General features: G+C 43.7%; 1 protein-coding gene across 1 annotated transcript in view; it reads left to right on the forward strand.

Annotated features, from left to right (window-relative positions):
* Positions 1-1,451: 1,451 nt before the first annotated feature.
* The window catches only part of LOC129868196 (follistatin-related protein 4-like), a 234,638-nt gene continuing 209,608 nt past the window's right edge, over positions 1,452-26,481 (forward strand). Inside the window, exons 1-2 of the mRNA XM_055941940.1 lie at positions 1,452-1,724; positions 14,854-14,998. Of these exons, the coding sequence (XP_055797915.1) occupies positions 14,864-14,998 (135 nt within the window). The 5' untranslated portion in view covers positions 1,452-1,724; positions 14,854-14,863. The remainder of the gene's footprint in view (positions 1,725-14,853; positions 14,999-26,481) is intronic.

The following is a 26,481-nucleotide window of genomic DNA, read 5'->3' on the forward strand; positions in this document are numbered from 1 at the left end:
GCAAGTTATACAGTAAATAAAATAAAATAAACATTTACTGGAAAAACTGTGCAGATTCAAAGTTTTGTAACAGAATAATCAGTTGTATTCAGTTACCAAATGTTGAGTCTGCACAGTTCTCTCTGTAAATGTGTTTTTGTGAAATTTTCTGTGGAAGTTGTTAAAAGTAGTCCTTGTGCATATAGTTCTATGATTTGATAAACTTTGAAATCAATAGTTTTTGTTTGGTATACATTTTAAAGTAAAAAATCTGAGTCTCACCTTAATTCTGTTACTGTGGAATTGCCCTAAAGTCAAGATATAGGGTTGGGTGTTCTGATACTAGATCTATGGTAAGGGGCAAACTCAGACTACTTCCATCTCAGGTTAACCTCCTCACATTGACCCATCTCTTGTTGAACTCTACATCCACTCACTTTCCTTCTCACTTGATGACTTCCCTCAATTAACAATTGTGTTTAAGCAGGGAGAGACACAACACATGGGTGTATTATCAATCCTTACAAGATACCATAATGGGGCCTCCATCAAAATTGCATACAGATCTGAAATATTCATCAAGAAAATAAATAAATTTATTAGCAGTGCCATTTGATTCCATAGAGTGTGGCATGCTGGATAAGGAGAGAAGGCCAACGTAAGGGGGGGGGGGGGGGGGGGGGGGGGAGAGAGAGAGAGACAGACTCAGCATAATCCATTACAATGGAATTGTTCCTTAACCATTAGGAGGATAGAGAAATGTGACCCCGGGTTAGCAGATAGGAGCCACCAACTCCATGAAGTTAAGAGGGACTTAACCATTTAACCATGGAAACACCTGACATTACTGATGGACATTAGGTAGTCTGCTGTAAAATAAATTTTCATAATTAATTGTATCCTGACGGATTGTCTGGACTACAATGTATCATCTTTGAAATGTGTTCTGATACGGCAAAGCATCTGTCCCTGGCATCTAATAGCTTTTGAAAAGTAATAGCATGATGTTGATTAGCCATTGATGCAGTAATTTAATAAGGGTATGTGCTGACAGATTTGGCACTGCTATAACAGGGTAGAGAAAAAAAGCCTGTCATATCAATGACAGTCTACCAATGTAATGGCAGTACTGTTTGCCAAGCTTAACAAATAAAAACAAGTTCATGTAAGTAGAATGATGATATTAACTACGTGAACACATTGGTAACTTTAACACTGAGAGGTGTTACATTGGTAACTTTAACACTGAGAGGTGGAATAGGCCTTCCTTATGTTGGCATTATAATGCATTGTAAGACTTGGCATAATAATGTATGAGTAAGCCCCTTAACGCTTATTTTATAACAGTTTTTCAGTTTCCGTAGCTACCTGCCCAGTTGGGGTTCACAGGTCAAACATGCCACGTAAACGTGGACACAGGTGTCGCTCGTAGCGCGGAATCTGCAGATATTTGTATGCAGCGGGTGACGTCAAAAGAAGTGTAGACTAAAGCCGTTGAAATAGGGCAAGCCGGTAGTGAGAGGCACTCAGAGCTGGAGAATGGAGCGCCGCTGCTAGAAGTGGGAACATCCAACGCATGCTTATTCGCGAGCCTAATTCAATAAAGCCCGTCACACACGAGACTAATCTGCAACCGGGCTGAGGCTGGAACTAAGAAAGTCGTTGCGCACCATACACTGAATCGTACATCTGCTGTGGCATATTTGCTGGCATATTTATTTTTCCTCGCTAGTGGAATACGACAGGTAAGAAGGCAATTGTGTTTGAATCGGAGAAATTGACAATACTTGTTTGATAATTTAGGGATGCATTATATGTTGCGTGTTATCTGGGCGTTTTGTAATATCTGCGTGTGATTGGATAAGACAACTAATGAATGAAGAAGACAAATGCGACAGGATTTTTTAATCAGTTTTCTGAATAATTGAGAAAATGTGTATTAATTATGCAGTATAGGCTACTCCAACATTCCCTGTCACAAAAATAGGGTTAACCCATTTAAAATACAATTCTCAACACATGGGTGGGATGTCAATGACAATAATGGTACTATATTACCATACCTTTATAAATGTTGGGGTAGACTATTCTCCTCGGACACAGCAGCTTTTATAGTTAATAGCACGTTCGTTTTAGGTTGACTAGCATACGTTACCAATATTCTTATAGTCTGTCAGATAGGCTTCTACTCCTGCGGCTTATGTTTTAACTTAGGATATCAACACAGATTTGATTTATCTTGCCACAGTTTCACAGAAACATGTTCCGGCCGGGAAAGGTTATACTGGCCCCTTTTTTCTCTGTCACTGAATTCTGTTTAGATGCCCTGGATGTGGTCAGCATTGTACTAAAATAATATCAGTGGGACACGCAGCCACATTTCTGCATCCTAGGTCCGTAGTGTGACTCATTGGCAGTGCACGATGGACTCTCCTGAAACAGTCGGCAGCACTACTGTATTTGTGTTCAATTGGAGGTGCCTCATGAAACGTGCATGGTGAAATTCCTGAACAGGAGAAACGCACGGGTCTTGCGCACCGAGGCAGCTTCAAATCCGTGTGGCCATACATTCTGTACACTCTCCAAAACCACTATAATTTTACAGTTAGGCTATAGCTTGTAGCTGAGAAGTTGAATATCTGTGAGAAAACAGTGTATAGCAGCGTGTATGGCTATGGTGTGTAGGAATGACTTTTGCGCACTGTATAGCGGTAACAATGGAGCTGTCCAGGTGCTGAAATAAGTCAATTCACTCCTACGGGTTTCTTTCAGTCACCGCATACACCGTGGGTGGATCTCCTTTCATTTCAAAAATAAGTTCAGCATTCAGAACACGACGTGCCTGCCTGCAACTACCTACAACTAATTTAGAGCCCTATACGATTGAATGACGACCTGTAACCTTGTAACCTGTCATTTCTGCACGGTGTCTCGGAAAATGTGCAAGGAGATGCTCGCTATGGCTTAGCCTAGTCTGCTGTATTTTCTTTACCCCTATCTATATTCCCAGTGTTCGTACCTTATAGCACAACTTAAACTGCATCACGAAGTGACTGACTTACTGACTGTTTGTTGCGGCTGAAAATCTATTCGTGTCAATAATTTATTAACTGACATTATGGCTCCGTGTCCCATAGATTACTACCGTTGCAGTTTCAATGGAAAATAGGATATAATGACTCATACACACTCATATTCCTCTCCTCCAACACGAATGGTTAGTGGAAGTTAAGCACCTTTCCAGGCATTCCCTTCATAGAGATACATTCAAGTATCCTTTATTTTCCTCGGATAGGCTCTCTGATTTCTTCTGAGTCTTTATTATCCCCGGATTTAATTCTCTGATTCCCTCAAAGGTGTTCTCTTACTGCAGTGGGGAATACATGTGCCATTCTATTTGTGGTACAGTTCTACAGAGGGAATGGAGGCCTTTGATTAGAACTACAACAAGTAATAGTATGATGGTGCTCTGTTATTGATCATGGTTGGTAGCATGATGCGAACCTAAAATGAAGAGTGGGTGTTACATTTGAAGAATTGCTTATTTTTTGTGATTTGTTTTGCCAGTCACTGTTTCTGTTCACTGCTCCTGTAATACCATGTTGTTGCTAGAGCACTTAGTCTGACAGATGGGACATATTAGTGAGAGTACCTTTGAATGCAAATGTAGCAGCATTTATTTTTCTATTTGCATTTCCTATTCTTCTGGAGTGGAAACTGATTTACTAAACCTGATTGTTATTGAAATCATTCTAATCATATCAATATGCAACCAATATCGTTATCCAATGTAGTTAGGTCAATGCGACTATATCTCTCAGTTGAAAACAAAAAAGAATGCAGAAATAATATATTGATTTTTGTGGGCTATAGTGCTTTTAAGTCTACAACAGAAACATACATATTTGCATGCAATATATTTCAAATCACTTTGATCCTTGCTAATGTGCAATAAATGTGTTTGTATAATACATTCACATGACTAATCTATTGACTCACGCACCAATATAGATACATGATAGAAATGATGAGTGTCTCACTGCCCACAGTGTGCACTAGCAGAGTCGACCAGACAAGATGACTTGTTTACTTAACTTATGAAATGACGTTAACAACAGATTTAATAAAAACTGAGTGGCTTAGCTACTGTACGACATTGTATTGAGAATATATTGAAAGCTTCAACATAATGAGACTTCAACATTATTACTTCATGGCTATAATAAGTAAGACTCTGAAACATAAGAGACCAATATTAGATGTTCTTCTCGTTTATTGCGTTTTCCTAAGCGCACTGGATCCAATGTACGGTGAATGGCTCGCTGGTTGTTCACTTGACATTCTGATCACTTTTGTTGAACTTTTGGAATGACCTTTTCTACTGCATTACATTTAGAGCCAGCGGTTTGAGCTCAGTGCATGGCCAATACTATTGGAACAAATAGTGCTGTGTGGTGGGCTTGCTGTCTGAATCACAGAATCAGATGAGAGCAGTGTAGGAGGATTGTGATCGGTTGCTTCAATTCATATGTAATAGAGAGAGAGAGAGAGAGAGAGAGAGAGAGAGAGAGAGAGAGAGAGAGAGAGAGAGAGAGAGAGAGAGAGAGAGAGAGAGAGAGAGAGAGAGAGAGAGAGAGAGAGAGAGAGAGAGAGAGAGAGAGAGCTGCACTTCTCCTATGCCAGTTTCACTTGAATTTCACTGGCATATCAGAATATCAGCAAGTGCAACTACTTGATCTGCAAGACAAGACCACCCGGTAGTACGTTATTGCTGTGCTCCTTTCGTCTTGAAGTCGTGTATTATCCTGTGGGGTTCTTCTACTTCTCTGGCTTTAACAGGTCACGGTGTGTATCTCTCACTAGCTGACAAGCTGTATGCGAGCTTTAACACCCTTAGGCTACAGACCTGGTCACAGAATCTTGTCAAAGGAAAGGCAATGTCAGCCAAGAGAGCAGAGAAGCCCTCTCTCCAGCAAAGTAGGCAGGTGTCTTCTATGGAAGTGAGTAGGTTCTGTCTTATTATTTTCTGGGCCCTAGAGCTCTGAGTCTCTGTTCTATAGAGATAGAGCAGGGACAAAAGAAAGTGTCAGACAATAATTAATTGTAAGGTCTCCCAGAAAGGCTAGTCGCTAGCTACTGAGAATCCTAGTTCTTATTAGAAGTGTTTGACTCTCAAATGATGTTGAATAGCAAGTGTGTCGTTAGTGGTTATCTGTGTGCTGTTAGATGTGAAAATTTAGTTACTTAGAGAATTTGCTAATATATTTTTGCTTCAAACAATTCTAAACTATGATGATGACCAAATTAGATTTTGTGTTGTTGTAAACATTATTTCTTACTCAGCATATTGAGTAATAACATTAAACAATACACCCATCAGAGCTGCTGGTATAGGCCTTGCTGGTACAGGCCTGTCAGCATGCAGTCATGGGCAGTGTCCACAATCTTGCTTGCCTATTACTTACTTAAATTGCATACTGTGTACAAATCGTACTACATACTATTTAGAACGTACTGTTTAGTAAAACACGAAGGCAGTAAGCAACAAATTTCAGCATAAACTCATCCTACTCAGAATGGGTAATTTAATGCGCAATTACGATGATTCCCTCCAATCGTTCATTCTGGTACAGCTAGTCCTCTTAATTGATTATCAGCTGTTGTCATACGCAGATTAGTGTTTTTCGTCAGGAATCTTGTTCTGGAGGCAGCTCTGCACTACCTGGCACAGCCACAAAGTCATAAAATCAGATTTTAAACCTAATCTTAACCCTAAACTTAATCACACTGCTATCCCTAATCCCTAAACTAATTTTGTTTATATACATTTTTACGATATAGACAGTTTTGACTTTGCAGATTGCCCATCTAGCGGATATCGCTTAGTTCATCCCAATAAACGTCAAACACACGTGGTCCTCGAAAGATGATTATCTTCCTCAATAGTTTGCAGCAAATTCTATTAGATTAAAAACCGAAATGAGTACGACATCCTGGCATTTAAAGCATACTACATTTTTTTCACACGCCCTGAATGCCTACTATATAGAACGCAAGTAAGAGTATTCGGACAGAACCCCTTTAAGTTCAATACACTGCTTTAGTGTCTGGGGCATTATGGGAAAGATATGGGCCATCTGGTTACTGCCGGTTTACTGCCATTCTTGTCTCTGTTTCAGAGTGCTGGCGTTAAGGCGCTTACACAAGCAAATTTCTCATTGACTTCAATGGAAATAGGGCGGCGGGCGGCAAAATCGAGGCGGAGCTGGCTTGTGGCGTCAAAAGCAACAAGCAAAGCGCGCCAGCTAGGGTCCAACGCTACGTACAGAGCGCTGTGGGCTACAATACCTCGAGTTTCATTGTATTTTGGCGGGAAGCAGCTGTGAAGCGAGCTGTGGCCTATTCCTTGTTTGTGTTTATGAGTATGTTATTAACAATTCACCTGACACAAGACTGAATCCAAACATTACACATTTGATTGTATGCGCAATTTACGTTTACTGTACCTTTCACCGCATTTGATGATAACAAAATCAAAAAATATTCTCGATATATTTAGTAACATGATTTGAATATGTGTGATTGGTGCAACATAAGACAAAATGTTTTTAAAGGGTTTGATTGAGAGTGTAATGCCCGGTGTGTAGTGGAGGGAGAAGTCAGACGCAGGAGACAGAGAGTTCAGAGTAGCTTACTACTTTAATCACCACATAGGTGAAACCGATGCCACTTAAACAAATGCCCCAAAACACAGGGGAACTAATCAGTTCCGAAAATAACCAACTTACACGAACAACCGTGACTTACAGCGTGTACAACAGTACACATCAAACAATCCCGCACACCCAGCAGGCGGGCCGGCTGGGTAATAAAGCCCAACTAATAAACCTAATTACAAACAGGTGTAACTAATAAACAGACAAGGAGGGGGAGGAAAAAAATCAGTGGCAGCTAGTAGGCCGGTGACGACGACAGCCGAGCGCCACCCGAACAGGAAGGGGAGCCACCTTCGGTAGGAGTCGTGACAGAGAGGACTAACTGGTGTCTCCAAGTGGCCACACACCTCTCCAAAGTGTACACAGTTTAAGTATTTTAAATGTACCTATGACTCAAAGAAGGATATTCAACTGTAGTTAGGTTTACATCCAATCGGCGACAGATTTTCATGCAAAAAGTCTAGAATCCGCAAAAATAAAATACGCGCATTTTCCCACCAGCGGTATGAGAAAGTCCACCAAATGGACTTGTTGTCGATAAAAATCACTGCATGATGACTTAGTGCACTCAAAATGTACTTTTTCGCTTACATTTTCCTCTACCGAATAAATCGGTTTTCATAGCATGTTCAACTCTACCGGTATCCTACACCATGAGATTATTATGGATAAGAGCGAGAATATTTTAATTTGTCAAATGGGTGTCAATATTCGATCATCATGTCACCAGAATAAGACCCTCGAAACTTATTGGAAAGGAGCATCAAGATCACTGCGCTTTCACTCCCCTGTGGCCATCATCATTTATTTCATCTGTAGCCTAATAAACTGCATGGTTTCACCACCCTGTGGCCATCATCATTTATTTCATCTGTAGCCTAATAAACTGCATGGTTTCACCACCCTGTGGCCATCATCATTTATTTCATCTGTAGCCTAATAAACTGCATGGTTTCACCACCCTGTGGCCATCATCATTTATTTCATCTGTAGCCTAATAAACTGCATGGTTTCACCACCCTGTGGCCATCATCATTTATTTCATCTGTAGCCTAATAAACTGCATGGTTTCACCACCCTGTGGCCATCATCATTTATTTCATCTGTAGCCTAATAAACTGCATGGTTTCACCACCCTGTGGTCAACATCATTTATTTCATCTGTAGCCTAATAAACTGCATGGTTTCACCACCCTGTGGTCAACATCATTTATTTCATCTGTAGCCTAATAAACTGCATGGTTTCACCACCCTGTGGTCAACATCATTTATTTCATCTGTAGCCTAATAAACTGCATGGTTTCCGGAGTAGTGGAGAGAGGACTACACACCATTTTATCGCGTGATTCCAAGTTAACTTTCCACCGCCATTTCTCGCATAATTAATTTTACAGACACAAAAGATCCCACAATGTCGAACTAACACATTATCTGTTGGCAATTATAAAATTCTACCGCAACTTTCTGTTTCCATCACAGCTGTGGTGATTTGTTTTACGCGGTATGACTATGCGTATAAAACCTGTGGATGGAAACGTGGTTATTTAAGTGCTTTTTGAGCTCTCCAAGCTATACTGTTGAGGGACTAGAGCAACCACACTTGTAATTGTTTTGTTTGGAACACAGCCGAGCCCTGCATCCCCGCCTTTACATGCATCATTTGAAAGCTTGTTTTATTGCCAACATGGCTAGCTAAATTATTAAAAATACGGTTTTATAGTGTTAGGCTTTCAAAAGGCAATTCAGAGAAGCAAATGGTAATTTTGGTGTGCATATAATGTTATGAGTGTCACGTTCCTGACCTATTTCTGTTAGTTTGTTGTATGTGTTAGTTGGTCAGGACGTGAGTTTGGGTGGGCATTCTATGTTTTCTGTTTCTATGTTGGTTTAAGGGTTGCCTGGTATGGCTCTTAATTAGAGGCAGGTGTTTGGCGTTCCTCTAATTGAGAGTCATATTTAGGTAGGTTGTTTCACAGTGTTCGTTGTGGGTGGTTGTCTCCTGTGTCAGTGTTTGTCGCACCATACGGGACTGTTCGGTTTGTTTTTATACATCGTCATTTTGTGTAGTCTATTTTCCCTGTTCATGCGTTCTTCGTGTTTAATGTAAGTTCCATGATCAGGTCTGTCTACTCCGTTTGTTGTTTTGTTAGTTTATAGTGAAGTTCGTGTTTTCGTGTTTTCTTTAAATAAATTATGTATTCACAACCCGCTGCGCCTTGGTTCAATCACTACTCCTCCTCTTCGGTTGAAGAGGAGGACTACCGTTACAGAACCACCCACCAATCCAGAATCAAGCAGCGGTGTAATCGGAGGAAGGGACAGCGCAAGAAGGAGGAATGGACTTGGGACTATGTTTTGGACGGTAAAGGTTGCTACACATGGGAGGAGATCCTGGCTGGAAGGGATCGCCTCCCATGGGAACAGCTGGAGGCACTGAGGAGAGCAGAGGCAACCGGAGAAGGGAACCGGCGTTATGAGGGGACGTGTCTAGCACGGAAGCCCGAAAAGCCCGTGAGTACCACCCAAAAATTTATTGGGGGGGAGGCTAAGAGGTAGTGGGCCAAGGGCAGGTAGGAGACCTGCGCCCACTTCCCAGGCTAACCGTGGAGAGCGGGAGTACGGGCAGACGCCGTGTTACGCAGTAGAGCGCACGGTGTCTCCTGTACTTGTGCATAGCCCGGTGCGGGTTATTCCACCTCCCCGCACTGGTAGGGCTAGATTGAGCATTGAGCCAAGTGCCATGAAGCCGGCTCTATATATCTGGCCACCAGTACGTCTCCTTGGGCCGGCTTACATGGCACCAGCCTTACGCATGGTGTCCCCGGTTCGCCTACATAGCCCGGTGCGGGTTATTCCACCTCCCCGCACTGGTCGGGCGAGGGGAGCATTCAGCCAGGTAAGGTTGGGCAGGCTCGGTGTTCAAGGGAGCCAATATGCCTGCACGGTCCGGTATTTCCGGCGCTACCTCCCCGCCCCAGCCCAGTACCACCAGTGCCTACACCACGCACCAGGCTTCCAGTGCGTTTCCAGAGCCCTGTTCTTTCTCCACGCACTCTCTCTATGGTGCGTGTCTCCAGTCCGGCGCCTCCAGTTCCGGCACCACGCACTAAGCCACCTGTGCGTCTCCAGAGCTCTGTACACACTGTTCCTTCTCCCCGTACTCGTCCTGATGTGCGTGCACTCAGCCCGGTGCCACCAGTGCCGGTACCACGCACCAGGCATATAGTACGCTTTGAGAGTCCAGTGTGCCCTGTCCCTGCTCCCCGCATTAGGCTTGAAGTGCGTGTCTCCAGTCCGGTGCCTCCAGTTCCGGCACCACGCACCAGGCCTACAGTGCGTCTCAGCCGGCCAGAGTCTGCCGTCTGCCAAGCGCCGCATGAACTGCCCGTCTGCCATGAGCCTACAGAGCCTTCCGCCAGACAGGAGCAGCCAAAGCCTTCCGCCAGACAGGATCAGTCTGAGCCATCCGTCTCCGCAGCGCCATCTGAGCCATCCGTCTCCGCAGCGCCATCTGAGCCATCCGTCTCCGCAGCGCCATCTGAGCCATCCGTCTCCGCAGCGCCATCTGAGCCATCCGTCTCCTCAGCGCCATCTGAGCCATCCGTCTCCCCAGCGCCGTCTGAGCCGCCCGTCTGTCCCGAGGTATTAGAGCCGCCCGGCTGTCCCGAGCCGTCAGAGCCGTTAGTCAGTCAGGAGCCGCTAGAGCCATTCGTCAGTCAGGATCTGCCAGAGCCGCCAACCAGACAGGATCTGCCAGAGCCGCCAACCAGACAGGATCTTCCAGGGCCGCCAACCAGACAGGATCTGCCAGAGCCGCCAACCAGACAGGATCTGCCAGAGCCGCCAACCAGACAGGATCTGCCAGAGCCGTCAGCGAGCCATGAGCGTCCAGAGCCGTCAGCCAGCCATGAGCGTCCAGAGCCGTCAGCCAGCCATGAGCGTCCAGAGCCGTCAGCCAGCCATGAGCGTCCAGAGCCGTCAGCCAGCCATGAGCGTCCAGAGCCGTCAGCCAGCCATGAGCGTCCAGAGCCGTCAGCCAGCCATGAGCGTCCAGAGCCGTCAGCCAGCCATGAGTGTCCAGAGCCGTCAGCCAGCCATGAGCGTCCAGAGCCGTCAGCCAGTCATGAGCTGTCCCTCAGCCCAGAGCGGCTATTTATCCAGAACTGCCCCTCAGTCCAGAGCTGTCTCTCTGTCCGGAGCTGCCTTTCAGTCCAGAGCTGCCCCTCTGTCCTGAGCTGCCCCTCTGTCCTGAGCTACCCCTCTGTCCTGAGCTACCCCTCTGTCCTGAGCTATCCCTCTGTCCTGAGCTATCCCTCTGTCCTGAGCTATCCCTCTGTCCTGAGCTATCCCTCTATCCCGGTGCTGCCCCTTGTCTCGATGTTACCCAAAGGATTAAGTGGGTGTAATATGAGGGTGGTCATTTGTAGGGGGAGATGTAAGCTGGGATTGACTATGGTGGGGTGGGGACCTCGCCCTGAGCCTGAGCCACCACCGTGGTCAGATGCCCACCCAGACCCTCCCCTAGACTTTGTGCTGGTGCGCCCGGAGTTCGCACCTTAAGGGGGGGGTTATGTCACGTTCCTGACCTATTTCTGTTAGTTTGTTGTATGTGTTAGTTGGTCAGGACGTGAGTTTGGGTGGGCATTCTATGTTTTCTGTTTCTATGTTGGTTTAAGGGTTGCCTGGTATGGCTCTTAATTAGAGGCAGGTGTTTGGCGTTCCTCTAATTGAGAGTCATATTTAGGTAGGTTGTTTCACAGTGTTCGTTGTGGGTGGTTGTCTCCTGTGTCAGTGTTTGTCGCACCATACGGGACTGTTCGGTTTGTTTTTGTACATCGTCATTTTGTGTAGTCTATTTTCCCTGTTCGTGCGTTCTTCGTGTTTAATGTAAGTTCCATGATCAGGTCTGTCTACTCCGTTTGTTGTTTTGTTAGTTTATAGTGAAGTTCGTGTTTTCGTGTTTTCTTTAAATAAATTATGTATTCACAACCCGCTGCACCTTGGTTCAATCACTACTCCTCCTCTTCGGTTGAAGAGGAGGACTACCGTTACAATGAGTGTATTCAGAATCGTGGTTCGCAGCAAATGTTCTTCACAATACAACAAACGCACTGTACAGTAGGCTCATTCTGTTCAGGACAACCCATGGTATAACGCCATGGCATCTTGTAACTGTACATCAAACATGGTGATCAGAAATGTTGACACTGTATATTACATGAGTTTTAGGATATGGAAATGTGAAGTGCACATTTGGACTCACCTGTGTTTGGCTTGCTTCTATGACATCAAAGCACTGAACAAAAATATAAACGCAACATGTAAAGTGTTGGTCAAATGTTTCATGAGCTGAAATAAAAGATCCCAGAAATGTTCCATATGCAAAAAAAAGCTTATTTCTCTCAAATTTTGTGCACAAATTTGTTTACTCCCTGTTATTGAGAATTTCACCTTTGCCAAGATAATCCATCCACCTGACAGGTGTGCCATATGCCAAAGCTGATTAAACAGCATGCTCATTACACAGATGCACCTTGTGCTGCGGACAATAAAAGGGCACTCCAAAATGTGCTGTTTTGTGACACAACACAAGGCCACAGACGTCTCAAGTATTGAGGGTTTTCTGGTTTTGCACAACTGAAGAATTTCTGCACAAACTGTCGAAAACCATCTCAGGGAAGCTCACCAGGGTCTTGACCTGACTCCAGTTCAGCGTCGTAAGCGACTTCAGTGGGCAAATGCTCACCTTCGATGGCCACTGGCACACTGGAGAAGTGTGCTCTTCACAGATGAATCCCGGTTTCAACTGTACCGGGCAGATGGCGTCTTGTGGGTGAGAGGTTTACTGATGTCAGCTTTGTGAACAGAGTGCCCCATGGTGGCGGTGGGGTTATGGTATGGGCAGGCATAAGCTACGGACAATGAACACAATTGCATTTTCTGATGGCAATTTGAATACACAGAGATACCGTGACAAGATCCCGAGGCCCATTGTCATGCCATTCATCCGCCACCATCACCTCATGTTTGTTTCAGAAGGATAATACACGGTCCCATGTCGCAAGAATCTGTACACAATTCCTGGACACTCACCAGACATGTCACTCATTGAGCATGTTTGGGTTGCTCTGGATCGACTTGTACAACAGCGTTTTCCAGTTCCCGCCAATATCCAGCAACTACACATAGCCATTGAAGAGGAGTGGGACAACATTCCACAGGCCACAATCAACAGCCTGATCAACTCTATGTGAAGGAGATGTGTGGCACTGCACGAGGCAAATGGTGGTCACACCAGATATTGACTGGTTTTCAACAGATGCATATCTGTATTCCCAGTCATGTGAAATCCATAGATTAGGGCCTAATGAATTTATTTAAATGAACGGATTTCCTTATATGCACTGTTATATGCAACTCTTTTTGTTCAGGGTATAACGCCATGTCATCTTGTAACTGTATGTCAAACATACTGATCATAAACATTGACACTGTATATTACATGAGTTTTATGCACATTTGGATTCACGGGTGTTTGACTTGCTGGTATGACATCAAAGCGGTATTTATTATAATCCTCAATGTCTCATCTTTCAAAATACACAAGAGTCCTCGTAATTTACCACATTTCCCTCACTCAGTCAACAAAAAATGAGCAGAAATAACCCATTTAGAAGGAGGGAGGGATGGGGGCAACTTCTTGTCGTACTCTGTGCTCAAGTTCAGAATGGCTGTCAGTCAAAACCCATATAGCGCTGCGAAGCACAGAGCCAGAGCTCTGATGTCATGTGTAGCATGTTACAGCCACAACGTTCCAATTTAGAAGCTTATTAGTGCCCAAATCTGCCATTTTCAACCTGTATACGGGTACGAGTGTAAAGGGCTACAGAATGTGAAACAGTGTTTTGCTGCTTTTCATTAAATCGTGTACTGCTGTGTTTTGGGTCTACAATACATTTCTACACATGAGCAGAATATTGTCTATATAGCCTACAGAAATTTGAGCAGTTATACAGTTCATGCGAAAATATTCGGATCTGCTAAAAGGCCAATACTGGTAAGAAATACTCATTGTATAGAAATGGAAACATAACCTATGATTTTAAAGGGACTGCGTGTCAATCTATTAGTGGGCTCTCACCATCAAGTCACATGTATCGACTTTCTCATTATTTCGATTTTATTTATTTATTTTTATTTTATTTCACCTTTATTTAACCAGGTAGGCAAATTGAGAACACGTTCTCATTTACAATTGCGACCTGGCCAAGATAAAGCAAAGCAGTTCGACACATACAACAACACATAGTTACACATGGAGTAAAACAAACATACAGTCAATAATACAGTGAAAAATAAGTCTATATACAATATGAGCAAGTGAGGTGAGATAAGGGAGGTGAACATCAACATTTAACATTTAACAACATTTATTCACTCACATCAGTGCTGCCATGTCAGTCATTTTTATATGGCGGGAGATTAACAATTATAGTCTAGATTTTTGGCAAACTCCAGGGTCCTCTGATGTTTCGATAAATTGATGCTTAAAACAAATAAATATATAAAACATAGTCCTACACACATATTTCATATGAATGGCCTACATTGAAAAGTTTTGGAAAATGGCAAGTTCACTCATCCATAAATGCATCTCAAGTGCAAGTGCACTGTTCAGCAGCTCACATCAGTGGGATGGGGGCCTTTTCGTTAGGAGGGACATCTACCGTGGGATCACTAAAATAGTTATTATGACCATAGTGTGTTTCAGGGGGTGCTGCAGAGCCCTCAGCACCCCTACTATGATTATGAGCACGCTTCCTCAGCTCTAAATAAGTGCATCTTATACAGATTAATGAGTTGAGGTGATGATACATTAGTATGGCTATGAGCCTATGAAAGAGGTACCTGCTCTGTACTGTGTTGTACTGCACTATACTGTTGTAATGCACTGTATAATGCTATACTGTACTGTTCTGTGCTATGGTATACTCTTCTGTTCTGTGCAGTGCTGAACTGTGCTGTGTTGTACTGTGCTGAACTGTGCTGTACTGTACTATGCTGCACTGTTCTATGGCACACTATAATATGAGTGAAGGGCAGTAGTCAGTCAGGGGCAGCAGTGTGACAGTTGTTGTCATGTTCTTTTTCCTGACAGACTGACACTGATGGGCTTGCTGTGTATTTGGGCACTTCCTGTCCTGCTCGGAGCCTCTGTCTCTGTCTGCTGGCTGACTGAAGGGCGGAGGAGCATGGATACAGCAAACAGACCAGAGAACCCCTCCCAGGGACCACAGACCAGGGTAAATATACAGTATGCGTCGCTCTCTGTGTATCTCTGCCTCTCTCTCTGTCACTCTGTCTTCTCTCTCTCTCTCGCCCCTCCCTTTCAACTACTCTCCCTCTGTTTCCCTCTCTCGGTCTCCCTGTTCCTCTGTATATATCTCTCTGTCTGTGTCAGTTATTCTTCTCTCTGCCTGTTGTGTCTTTAGAAGCCACTCTATCTTTGCATCTGTGACTTTCCTCCTCTTCCTCCCTCTTTCACCCTCGTCCCCCGTAAATGATTTTATGCTTTGCATGACATAGCAGAAAACAAATGCCATAAAATGAATCCAAATATACATAGCACAATTTTAGGTAATACGGTTGCATGTAGAAGACGGTGAAATACTCTTCATGCTCAACATGGGCATTTGAGTGTTTGTCTCCTTACGTGGTTCTGCATGTGATCTTGACAGAGGGTTGCTTAGATACCTTGCAAACACAGTCGTCATGCATCCTGCCTGTCTCTCTCTCCACCGAGGAGAGGAGGTTCAGTTGGCTGTAGAGTGTGTTCATCAATTACCCCACAAGGACACTCTTTTGTCACACTACCATTTGTCTCTTTGAAATGTTGCTCCAAACAGTTTGCATGTACACACAATTGCATGACAATCACTTCGATGGTGTGGGTTTACTATATAACTTCGAGCCAGATCTAAAACCCATTAGCTTCCACCCAGCAGCCTCCCCCACTTTTTTCATGCTGGTCTGGATTCAAGCTTGAAAAGGGAAGTGACATTGCCTGGTCGTAATGAACAGTGTTTTGGTTGAGATGCGTGAAGTTCTAATGTGAATTTGCACATTAATCACAGAGGTGAAATCATTACAAGCCCTCCCTCCCCCAAAACCTTGAATCAATTGTCCTACAGAGCATTGTCCCAAAGAGCATGTTGTCCCCCCAAATCCCACAAACATTCTCCCAATTCTTTGTGAAATTAAGCGTGCTGCACCCCCCAAGTCTAATCTCCCAGACTGGCTGGCCCGTGGTGTGACACTGTGCCAAGTTGGCAGCCAGCAGAGGAATCTCATTGCTGAGGTGGTTCTGTTCTGACATCTTTAAACACTCAATGCAAACAAGACATTCCCAGGCATCCCTATCTAACCCAGGACATGGGAATTCAAAAGTTGTCAATAGGCATTGTAGTTTAAAGTCAACTCCGGGGTGGTACTGGTGGATTGGACTGCATCAATATACAGCAGAGCAGGAGTCTTCAGGAATGAATAAGCAAATGAAGTGTAGTCAGCCACCCAGGCCAGTATACACCAGAAACATTGAGAAATGTAGACAAACACATGCCACTGAAACAATCTATTCTGGCTGGCAGACCTGTAATTTAGGTAATTAACAGGTAATCTCATCAAAATCAATACAACAGCTGTAGACTTTACCTTGAAATGCTTACTTACAAGCCTTTTCCCAGCGATGCAGAGTAAAAAGTGAAAAAAATAGCAAAGAATAATATACAGTGCATTCGGAAAGTATTCAGACCCCTCGACGTTTTCCACATTTTGTTACTTTAGAGCCAAAAAATTTATGAAATAGTTTTTTCCCCTCATCAATCTACACACAATACACCATAATGACAAAGCAAAAACAGTTTTAATTATTTTTTCTCCAAATGTATTAAAAATAAAAAACTTATTTTACATTTTTACATGAGTATTCAGACCTTTTACTCAGCACTTTGTTGAAGCACCATTGGCAGTGATTACAGCCTCGATAATTCTTGGGTATGACACTACAAGTTTGGCACACCTGTTTTTGGGGAGTTTCTCCCATTCTTCTCTGCAGATCCTCACAAGCTCTGTCAGGTTGGAAGGGGAGCGTCGCTGCACAGCTATTTTCAGGTCTCTCCAGAGATGTTAGATCGGGTTCAAGTCCGGGCTCTGGCTGAGCCACTCAAGGACATTCAGAGACTTGTCCCGAAGCCACTCCTGGATTGTCTTGGCTATGTGCTTAGGGTCGTTGTCCTGTTGGAAGATGAACCTTCGCCCCAGTCTGAGGTCATGAGCACTCTGGAGCAGCTTTTCATCACAGATCTTTCTGTACTTTGCTCCGTTCATCTTTCCCTCAATCCTGACTAGTCTCCCAGTCCCTGAAAAACATGGTCACCTCCCTGGCCAGCTCTAGGAAGAGTCTTGGTGGTTCCAAACTTTTTCCATTTAAGAATGATGGAGGCCACTGTGTTCTTGGGGACCTTCAATGCTGCCTTCCTCAGATCTGTGCCTCAACACAATCCTGTCTCGGAACTCTACGGACAATTCCTTCGACCTCATGGCTTGGTTTTTGCTCTGACATGCACTGTCAACTCTGGGACCTTATATAGACAGGTGTGTGCCTTTCCAAATCATGTCCAATCAATTGAATTTACCACAGGTGGACTCTAATCAAGTTGTAGAAACATCTCAAGGATGATAAATTGAAATAGGATGCACTTGAGTTCAATTTCGATTCTCATAGCAAAGGGTCTGAATACTTATGTAAATAATATATTTCAGTTTTTTATTTGTAATACATTTGCAAATATTTCTACAAACCTTTTTTCGCTTTGTCATTATGGGGTATTGTTTGTAGATTTATTAGGATTTATTTTTAGAATAAGGCTGTTACGTAACAACATTTGGAAAAGGAAAGGGGTCTGAATACTTTCTGAATGCACTGTAAGCACAGTGCAGTGAAAAAGTTTGTCTGTTTTTGCATATTTTCGATACTGAATGTTATCAGATCTTCAACCAAAACCTAATATTAGATAAAGGGAAACTGAGTTTACATTTTCTTTCAATACTTATTTATTTAATTAACAAAGTTATGCGACACCCAATATCCCTGTGTGAAAAGTAATTTCCCCCTTACACTCAATAACTGGTTGTACCACCTTTAACTGCAATGATGCAACCGAATTTTGGCCCACTCTTGCATGCAAAACTGCTTTAACTCACTGACATTTGTGGGTTTTCAAGCATGCACTGCTCCATTCAAGTCCTGATACAACATCTCAATTGGGATTAGGTTTGGAATTCGATTTGGACATTCCAAAACTTCTAATTTGTTGCTTTTTAACCATTTTCATGTCGACTTGAGTGTGTGTTTTGGATCATTGTCTTGCTGCATGACCCAGCTGCGCTTCAGCTTCAGCTCACAGACGGATGGCCTGACATTTTCCTGTAGAATTCTCTGATACAGAGCAAAATTCATGGTTCCTTCTATGAAGGCAAGTCGTCCAGGTCCAGAGGCAGCAAAGCATCCCCAAACCATCACACTACCACCACCATGCTTGACCTTTGGTATGACGTTCTTACTGTGCAATACAGTGTTTGGTTTTCACCAGACATAATGGGACCCATCTCGTCCAAGTTTGCCAAAAATAAAATGGATGATCATCAAGACTCTTGCAAGAATGTTCTATGGGCAGATGAGTCAAAAATAAAACTTTTAGGATGACATGGGTCCCATTATGCCTAGCGAAAACTAACACTGCATTCCAAATACTTTTTCACAGCACTGTATGTGTGTGTCAGTGTAAATATGTGTGAGTGTGTGTGTGTGTGTGTGTGTGTGTGTAGAGTCCAGTGAGCGTGCATAAAGTCAGTGCATAGAGCCAGTGCAAAATGGTGAACTCAAATAGTCCAGGTAACCCTTTAAAGAACTGTTCAGCGGTCTAATGACTTGGGGATAGAAGCTGTTCAGGAGCATTTTGGTCCCATTCTTGGCGCTCCGGTACCACTTGCCATGTGGTAGTAGAGTGAACAGTCTATGGCTTGGGTGGCTAGGTTCTTTGACAATTGTCCTGGCCTTCCTCTGAGCTCAGCCCCAGTGATGTACTGGGCCGTCGGTGCCATGCAATCGAGGGCGGTGCAGTTGCCATACCAATCATTAATACAGCCAGTCAAGATGCTCTAAGTGGTGCAGCTGTAGAACTTTTAGAGGATCTGAGGGCCCATGCCAAATATTTTCAATCTGCTGAAGGGGAAGAGGCGTGCTTTCTTCATGACTGTGCTGGTGTGACAGGACCATTTGCAGTCCTTGGTGATGTGGACCCTGAGGAACTTGAAGCTCTCGACACACTCCACTACAGCACGGTCAATGTGGAGTGGGTGAGCTCGCCCCTCCATTTCCTATAATCCACAATTAGCTCCTTTGTCTTGATGACATTTAGGGAGAGGTTGTTATTCTGGCACCACACCGCCAGGTCAGACCACCTCCCTGTAGACTGTCTTATCGCCGTCTGTGATCAGGTTGTGCCATCAGCAAACTTGATGATGGTTTTGGAGTTGTGAGTGGCCACACAGTCGTGCGATAAGCAGGGAGTAGTTGAGGGGACAAAGCACACACCCCTGAGGGGCTCCCGTGTTGAAGGTCAGCATGGCAGATGTGTTGTTGCCTACCCTCACCACCTGGGGGTGGCGCATCAGAAAGTCCAAGATCCAGTTGCAGGGGGAGGTGTTCAGTCCCAGGGTCCAGACCTCAAATTTACCAGCCATGGCCGTTAATGCCACTTTGTGTGACCGTAATGCCCTCTAAAAAAATGCATGCCTTGCAGCCAAAGTGTCCATTGTGCCCTTGGGCTGAAATGTGTGCCCTTGGGCCCATTGTGCCCTTGGGCTGAAATGTGCACACGGCAGTAGGCTGGCTATAAGCGCAAAAAGTTCCAAAATGCAATTATCAGGAAAACATTGTTTTCCAAAGCGCACCGCAAATGCAAATTAATGAATTCATAAAAGCAATCGGTTTTAAATGACAAAGCTAAAAATATTATTTAGAAATTTAGAAAGAATGAAGATCTAAAGATGCAACAATTATTATGGGTTGTTAACATGACTAGGATTGTGTCTTTGGCTGCTGGACAATGAAAGAAAGTTGAGAACTTGTGAGAAATACGGATTTTAATGGCATATGTTTATAAAATCATCCCCTTAACATTCCTATTGTCGGAACACAGTAAGACATGCCTTATAAAATGACAAAAAAACATCCAGGTTTTAAACATTTACGTTTATGGTTAAATAGTTTCAAAATGTTGACTGCTCAGATTGCAAGATGGACGATGTTGCGGTGCACAAAAGGCTCTGGCCTTTCTCTCCTATATGAACAGGGTATGACAGAATCAAGCCTTTAGACGTTAATGATATTATATTACATTATATTTGTACATTATATTTGTTAAACATGACTGCCGTTTAGCCTATATATATATATTTAATTAGAAGTCTCATTAAAATGTGGCTACATTTTCTGGTGCCTCCCTCCTGTCGGCATCGGTCTGGACCTGACTGACTGTAGCCAATATGCATATCACCTACACTTTGACATGTGATTCATCACTCCAGAGAATGCGTTTCCACTGCTCCAGAGTCCAATTACGTTTATGGTTAAATAGTTCCAAAATGTTGACTGCCTCTGTTCGGCTTTACACCACTCCAGCCGACGCTTGGCATTGCGCATGGTGATCTTAGGCCTGCGTGCGGCTGCTCGGCCATGGACACCCATTTCATGTATCTCCCAATCAACAGTTCTTGTGCTGACTTTGATTCCAGAGGCAGTTTGGAACTTGGTAGTGAGTGTTGCAACCGAGGACAGGCGATTTTTAAGCACTATGCTTAAAAAGTGCTCAACGGTCCTGTTCTGTGAATTTGTGTGGCCTACCACTTTGCGGCTGAGCTATTGTTGCTCCTGGACGTTTCCACTTCACAATAACAGCACGTACAGTTGACTGTGGCACCTCTAGCAGGGCAACAATTTGACAAACTGACTTGTTGGAAAGGTGGCATCCTATGATGGTGCCACATTGAAAGCCACTGAGCTCTTCAGGACGGATCATTCTACTGACAATATTTGTCTATGGAGATTGCATGGCTGTGTGCTCGATGTTATACACCTGTCAGCCACGAGTGTGTCTGAAATAGCTGAATCCACAAATTTGAAGGGTTGTCCCCATACTTTTGACCATGTAGTGTATTTTACATGATACGACCACACAGAGAGCCAGAGATAATTACAGACAATCTGAATCAACCAAAAGTTGAAAGTTAACAAAATTCTGGTTGTTTACTGGTAAACCCTATGCAAGTTTAAAACAGAGATAGCTGTACATTTTCCTCAGGACCATCTTTAGGTAATTGATGGGCAAATAATGAGCTGACAAATGCCAGGCAGAGCCGCCATTGTCCTGGTGCAGTTACAGGACCTGGGGCGACTGGAGAGGAGCCACCATGATAGGCCATCAGGCCACCTGGCTCTGGCAGGGTCAGCCATAAGGCATCAGGCCACCTGGCTCTGGCAGGGTCAGCCATAAGGCATCAGGCCACCTGGCTCTGGCAGGGTCAGCCATAAGGCATCAGGCCACCTGGCTCTGGCAGGGTCAGCCATAAGGCATCAGGCCACCTGGCTCTGGCAGGGTCAGCCATAAGGCATCAGGCCACCTGGCTCTGACAGGGTCAGCCATAAGGCATCAGGCCACCTGGCTCTGGCAGGGTCAGCCATAAGGCATCAGGCCACCTGGCTCTGGCAGGGTCAGCCATAAGGCATCAGGCCACCTGGCTCTGGCAGGGTCAGCCATAAGGCATCAGGCCACCTGGCTCTGGCAGGGTCAGCCATAAGGCATCAGGCCACCTGGCTCTGGCAGGGTCAGCCATAAGGCATCAGGCCACCTGGCTCTGGCAGGGTCAGCCATAAGGCATCAGGCCACCTGGCTCTGGCAGGGTCAGCCATAAGGCATCAGGCCACCTGGCTCTGACAGGGTCAGCCATAAGGCATCAGGCCACCTGGCTCTGGCAGAGTCAGCCATAAGGCATCAGGCCACCTGGCTCTGGCAGGGTCAGCCATAAGGCATCAGGCCACCTGGCTCTGGCAGGGTCAGCCATAAGCCATCAGGCATCAGTCTTCTTGACTCTCAATTTCCCATTCCAACCTCTGCTATCATGGAACCTCACATAACAGCCTCACAGCTCACAAAGCCATATCTCAGAATCCAATTCACTCTGCATTTGAACTTTTTTACCTTTTGGATTATAAACATGATTCAGTCCATAGAGAGAGGGATAGGAATAAACTATAAGAATGAGGAGAGTATGGAAAATAGAAAATATGATGGAGACGGTATTGAGGATACAGGGGAAAGATAAGGATGGAGAGTGGGGGAAATTGGGCAACTGTGAGGTTTGAGAGTAGCATGACGAGAGTTTGGGACTATAAAGTTCTCTCTGCAAAAAGATTATTCTGAGATAATTGGTTTTACAATTCTGAACCCCCATTCCGTTTGAATGGTGTCAGCTATTTTTATATTGTATTCTTTTGAACTTAACAACATGAATTGGGGTATTTAGAATACTATATAGGTAGATAACATTGATAACAACAATGATATGTCAATAACTACATTTGGGGGAAAATGCAGATAGAACCTAATAGTCCCAAGCTCTCGAGATGCACTCGTTTTTTTAACCCACTCAAGCTTGTAGTCAAGTCCTCAAGATCTGTGACCTAGAGGGAATTCACACAGACATCTCTATTGTGACACTTACAGTGGTATCTGCACATAAATGTGAATGAAATGGAGTCCATTTGGGGGAATCATTGGAGAAGACAAGGTTATTTTACCACTCTGATACTTACAGATGATGATATGCACTTTGAGCCACTTTATGTTGCTTTTCTCAGCTTCTCATATCTTGGCCTCGTACAGAAGAGGCCAAGATATCTCTGTTCAGCCTTGTGTTCTTTTCTCAACTAGGCTTTGTACTAAAATAGCTAATAGCAGAAACAAATTGACTCAACAGATTACATCTGCTATAAATACATTTGATTTGATTACATACCCTCTTTTGAAACATGTGATTTGTGAAAGCAACAATACTTCAAAACAGTGTAATCAGTCATATCTATCAAGTGAGAATAAAGTGAAGCTTAGTGATATTTCCCTTGGATAATGTAGACTGGACAACTGTATAGCTTAATTCATTTGTAATGAACACAAACAATTATGGTTCTTCATTTGATCAATAAGTCAAATAAATTCAACAAAAACATGTACAGTATGGTGTCTCTTCAAAGACTCCCTGGAAACAGTAGATAATCCCTGGCTATATATATTCCTTTTTTATAACATAAACTTAGGGCTCTATTCGATCCGCATCGCAGAAGTTCGGCTTTACAGCGTGATTGATATTTAAAGGCAATGTTCCCGCTTTAGAGGAGACTGCATTCACGGTGAACGCTGCATATGTCAGCTCAATCAGAAATTACCTTTACATTTCTATTGTGGGATCTGTAACGTGTTGGATCAATTAGCTAGAGTCTATTAAACTTAACATAAAGGTGTGGTGTAGTGTGATGTTCAATTAATCCACATTAATTACACAAGTTCACTCGTAGAACTAACTACGCTGCAGAACCTGTCAGATAAAATCATGCAAATATGCATTTTTCCCAGTTAATGCAATCATTGTTTATAGGTCATCCATTAAAACGCAATGACTATTTACACTCAGAGCTATTACATTAAGTAGGTCTCCATCTCATTCTCACGCTGGGGCTGTTTCCTGGGGGAAAGTTGTCATATCATGAGTAGAGCGGCCTGGGTACGTGGCTCCGTATTAGCAGTGAGCCTGCATCCTCTCTCTCAGTAAGACTCTGTTGTCTCACTCCATCTTTGGAAGTACAGCAATGTAATTACAATGAATAGAAACACTTAAGAGGATAAATCATGGCAGTAAATATCAGGGAAAGCATGCAGCATGACTCCCAACACTCCTACTAACCACACAAATGGAATGCAAGGGGAAATTAGAATTCAGGGAAAAGTCATTTGTCAGTTGAGATTTGCCAGAGTTTTGGGAGAAACTTTCGTTTTGGGAGATGGGAGAAACTTCCAGAAGGACAACCATCTCTGTAGCACTCCACCAATCAGGTCTTTATGGTAGAGTGGCCATATGGAAGCCACTCCTCAGTAAAAGGCACATGACTGCCCGCTTGGAGTTTGCCAAAAGGCACCTAAGGCACCGTGAGAAACAAGATTCTCTGGTCTGATGAAACCTAGATTGAGCTCTTTGGCCTGAATGCCAAGCGTCACGTATGGAGGAAACCTGGCACCATCTCTACGGTGAAGCATGGTGGAGGCAGCATCATGCTGTGCGAATGTTTATCAGCGGCAGAGACTGGGAGACTAGTCAGGATTGAGTGAAAGATGAACGGAGCAAAGTACAGAGAGATCCTTGACAAAAACCTACTCTAGAATGCACAGGACTTCAGACTGGGGTGATGGTTCACCTTTCAACAGGACAATGTTCCTAAGCACATAGCCAAGACAACGCAGGAGTGACTTCGTAACAAGTCTCTGAAGGTCCTTGAGTGGCCCAGCCAGAGTCCGGACTTGAACCAGATCGAACATCTATGGAGAGACCTGAGAATAGCTGTGCTGCGACGTTCCCCATCCATCCTCACAGAGCTTGAGAGGCTCTACAGAGAGGAATGGGAGAAACTCCCCAAAAACAGGTGTGCCAAGCTTGTAGCGTCATATCCAAGAAGACTCAAGGCTGTATTTGCTGCCAAAGGTGCTTCAACAAAGTACTGAGTAAAACTAATTTGCTAAACATTTGCAAAAATTCAAAAAAACTGTTTTTGCTTTGTCATTTTGGGGTATTGTGTGTAGATTGATGAAAAAAACTATGTAATCCATTTTAGAATAAGGCTGTAACCTGACAAAAAGTGAAGGGGTCTGAATACTTTCTGAAGGCACTGTTAGTGTGTTGTGTGCCCATCAGTTGACATCAATGATTTTCCCCATTTCTGAACTGATTTCACATTAACATACCAGACACATTCTTAGCTTTGTGTGCTATCTTTGTTTGAATTGAACCTAATATACCCATGGCAATTGACAGTTTTTCTCTATTTCATCTCCATACATTGTGGGTATCCAAATAAGGTTCATATTGTCTAGTCTGCTCCTCCTTATCAGAGTCTAATGGCTGCCGGCATGGCTCTGTGTATACAGTCGTCTGTGTGCTGAGTCTAGCTAGCCGAGCTGGCACAGGTTGGCTTAAATGAAAGCTTAAATGAAAGCGAGCATATGGAGGTTTGAATGAGAGTGGCTGAACAGCACCCTTATAGGAGAGGAACAGAGGCATACGAGAGGCATATATTCTACCAGCATCCATTACAACACAGCTTGGGCTGACTTACCTTGCTGTTGCAGTTGTGCCTCTCCCAATATGTGTGTGCATGGATGCTGTATGATGTTCAATTGAATCTAGTCAGGGAGTTTAAATGGGAGCCAAACGGCAGAAAAACACACAGATATTAGTTAGGTGATTGATTCTAGGCCTAGAGCAGTGTTCTGTCTCTCTTTGTCTGCTCTCTGTTTTCTCAGTGGTTCACAACGCAGTGACAGTCTCTAATCAACTAAATAAACAGGACCCTCTTGAAATGATAGAAAGGAAGGCATCTGATCAGTGCAAACGCTTTGCTCTGCCATGATGAGGACGCACGTCTGCAATTAAAACAGGCAGATGGCATGAGAGAGGAGGGTTTGACTTGGCCCAAATCTCCGTAATCACACGGAAGCACATTCTGTTGAAAGGCAGCGGTGTCTCTTCAGAAAGTCTCCAAAGGCCAAGGGCTCTCTGCGGTTGCCAAGAAGGCTATCAGACACATACGCTTTATCAGTCAAACTCATTACAAGCCAGATTTAGTGTGAGGGACGCTAGTTGTCACATCGCGTCAATTAACAGCTGGCATGTAGAGATGTAAGAGGAGGCATTGTTTTGGTTTCATGCTCTGTGTGAGGACTCACAGAAAATTAATGCTGTGTTGCCTACATACTATACAAAAGCTCCAGACTGTATGCCAAATGTATTGTGTATTGGCAACAGAGACCAGCTATTTCCACACAGGTGGTAAAAGCAGTGAGACATTATTTATGAAAAGCTAACCAGATATCCATCTTTCTAGATAGTAAGGTTAAGCTAGTTTGGTGGTACTGTCTTTATGATGGTACAGAACAAATGGTACAGTAGGTAACAAGTATTAATTTAGGCTTCCTCACTGTGACCCTTCAGAGTGATTCCCATCTATTTCAATTCCCCTACTCTTATTGTGTTTGGCCACTTTAATTATGCAGATATCTTAGCCTGGGAGTTGGGGATGTACAGATGTAGGATCTTAATTCGTGCCAGTTTGCTATAGCAGGAAAACAATCCTACAGCAACAGGAAATGTGAATTATTTTGTGGATGATAATGAATAAAAAAATGTTTGTAAGGGAAAATCAAGTCTTAAATTTCAAAGTGGAAATCACAAACTTTAGTAGCCTTTTTAAACCTCAAGTTTAACATTTCCTGCATTATATAAAAGTTATCCTGCAACAGGGTGATCAAATTACGATCCCACATCTGAACATAATCCGAACATCTGCTCGGAGAAGCCCAACGTGGTCTTTGCACTGCGGATAAATATGAACTTTACAGGC

Source organism: Salvelinus fontinalis, chromosome 13 (assembly GCF_029448725.1).
Source record: "Salvelinus fontinalis isolate EN_2023a chromosome 13, ASM2944872v1, whole genome shotgun sequence".
Classification (NCBI taxonomy): domain Eukaryota; kingdom Metazoa; phylum Chordata; class Actinopteri; order Salmoniformes; family Salmonidae; genus Salvelinus; species Salvelinus fontinalis.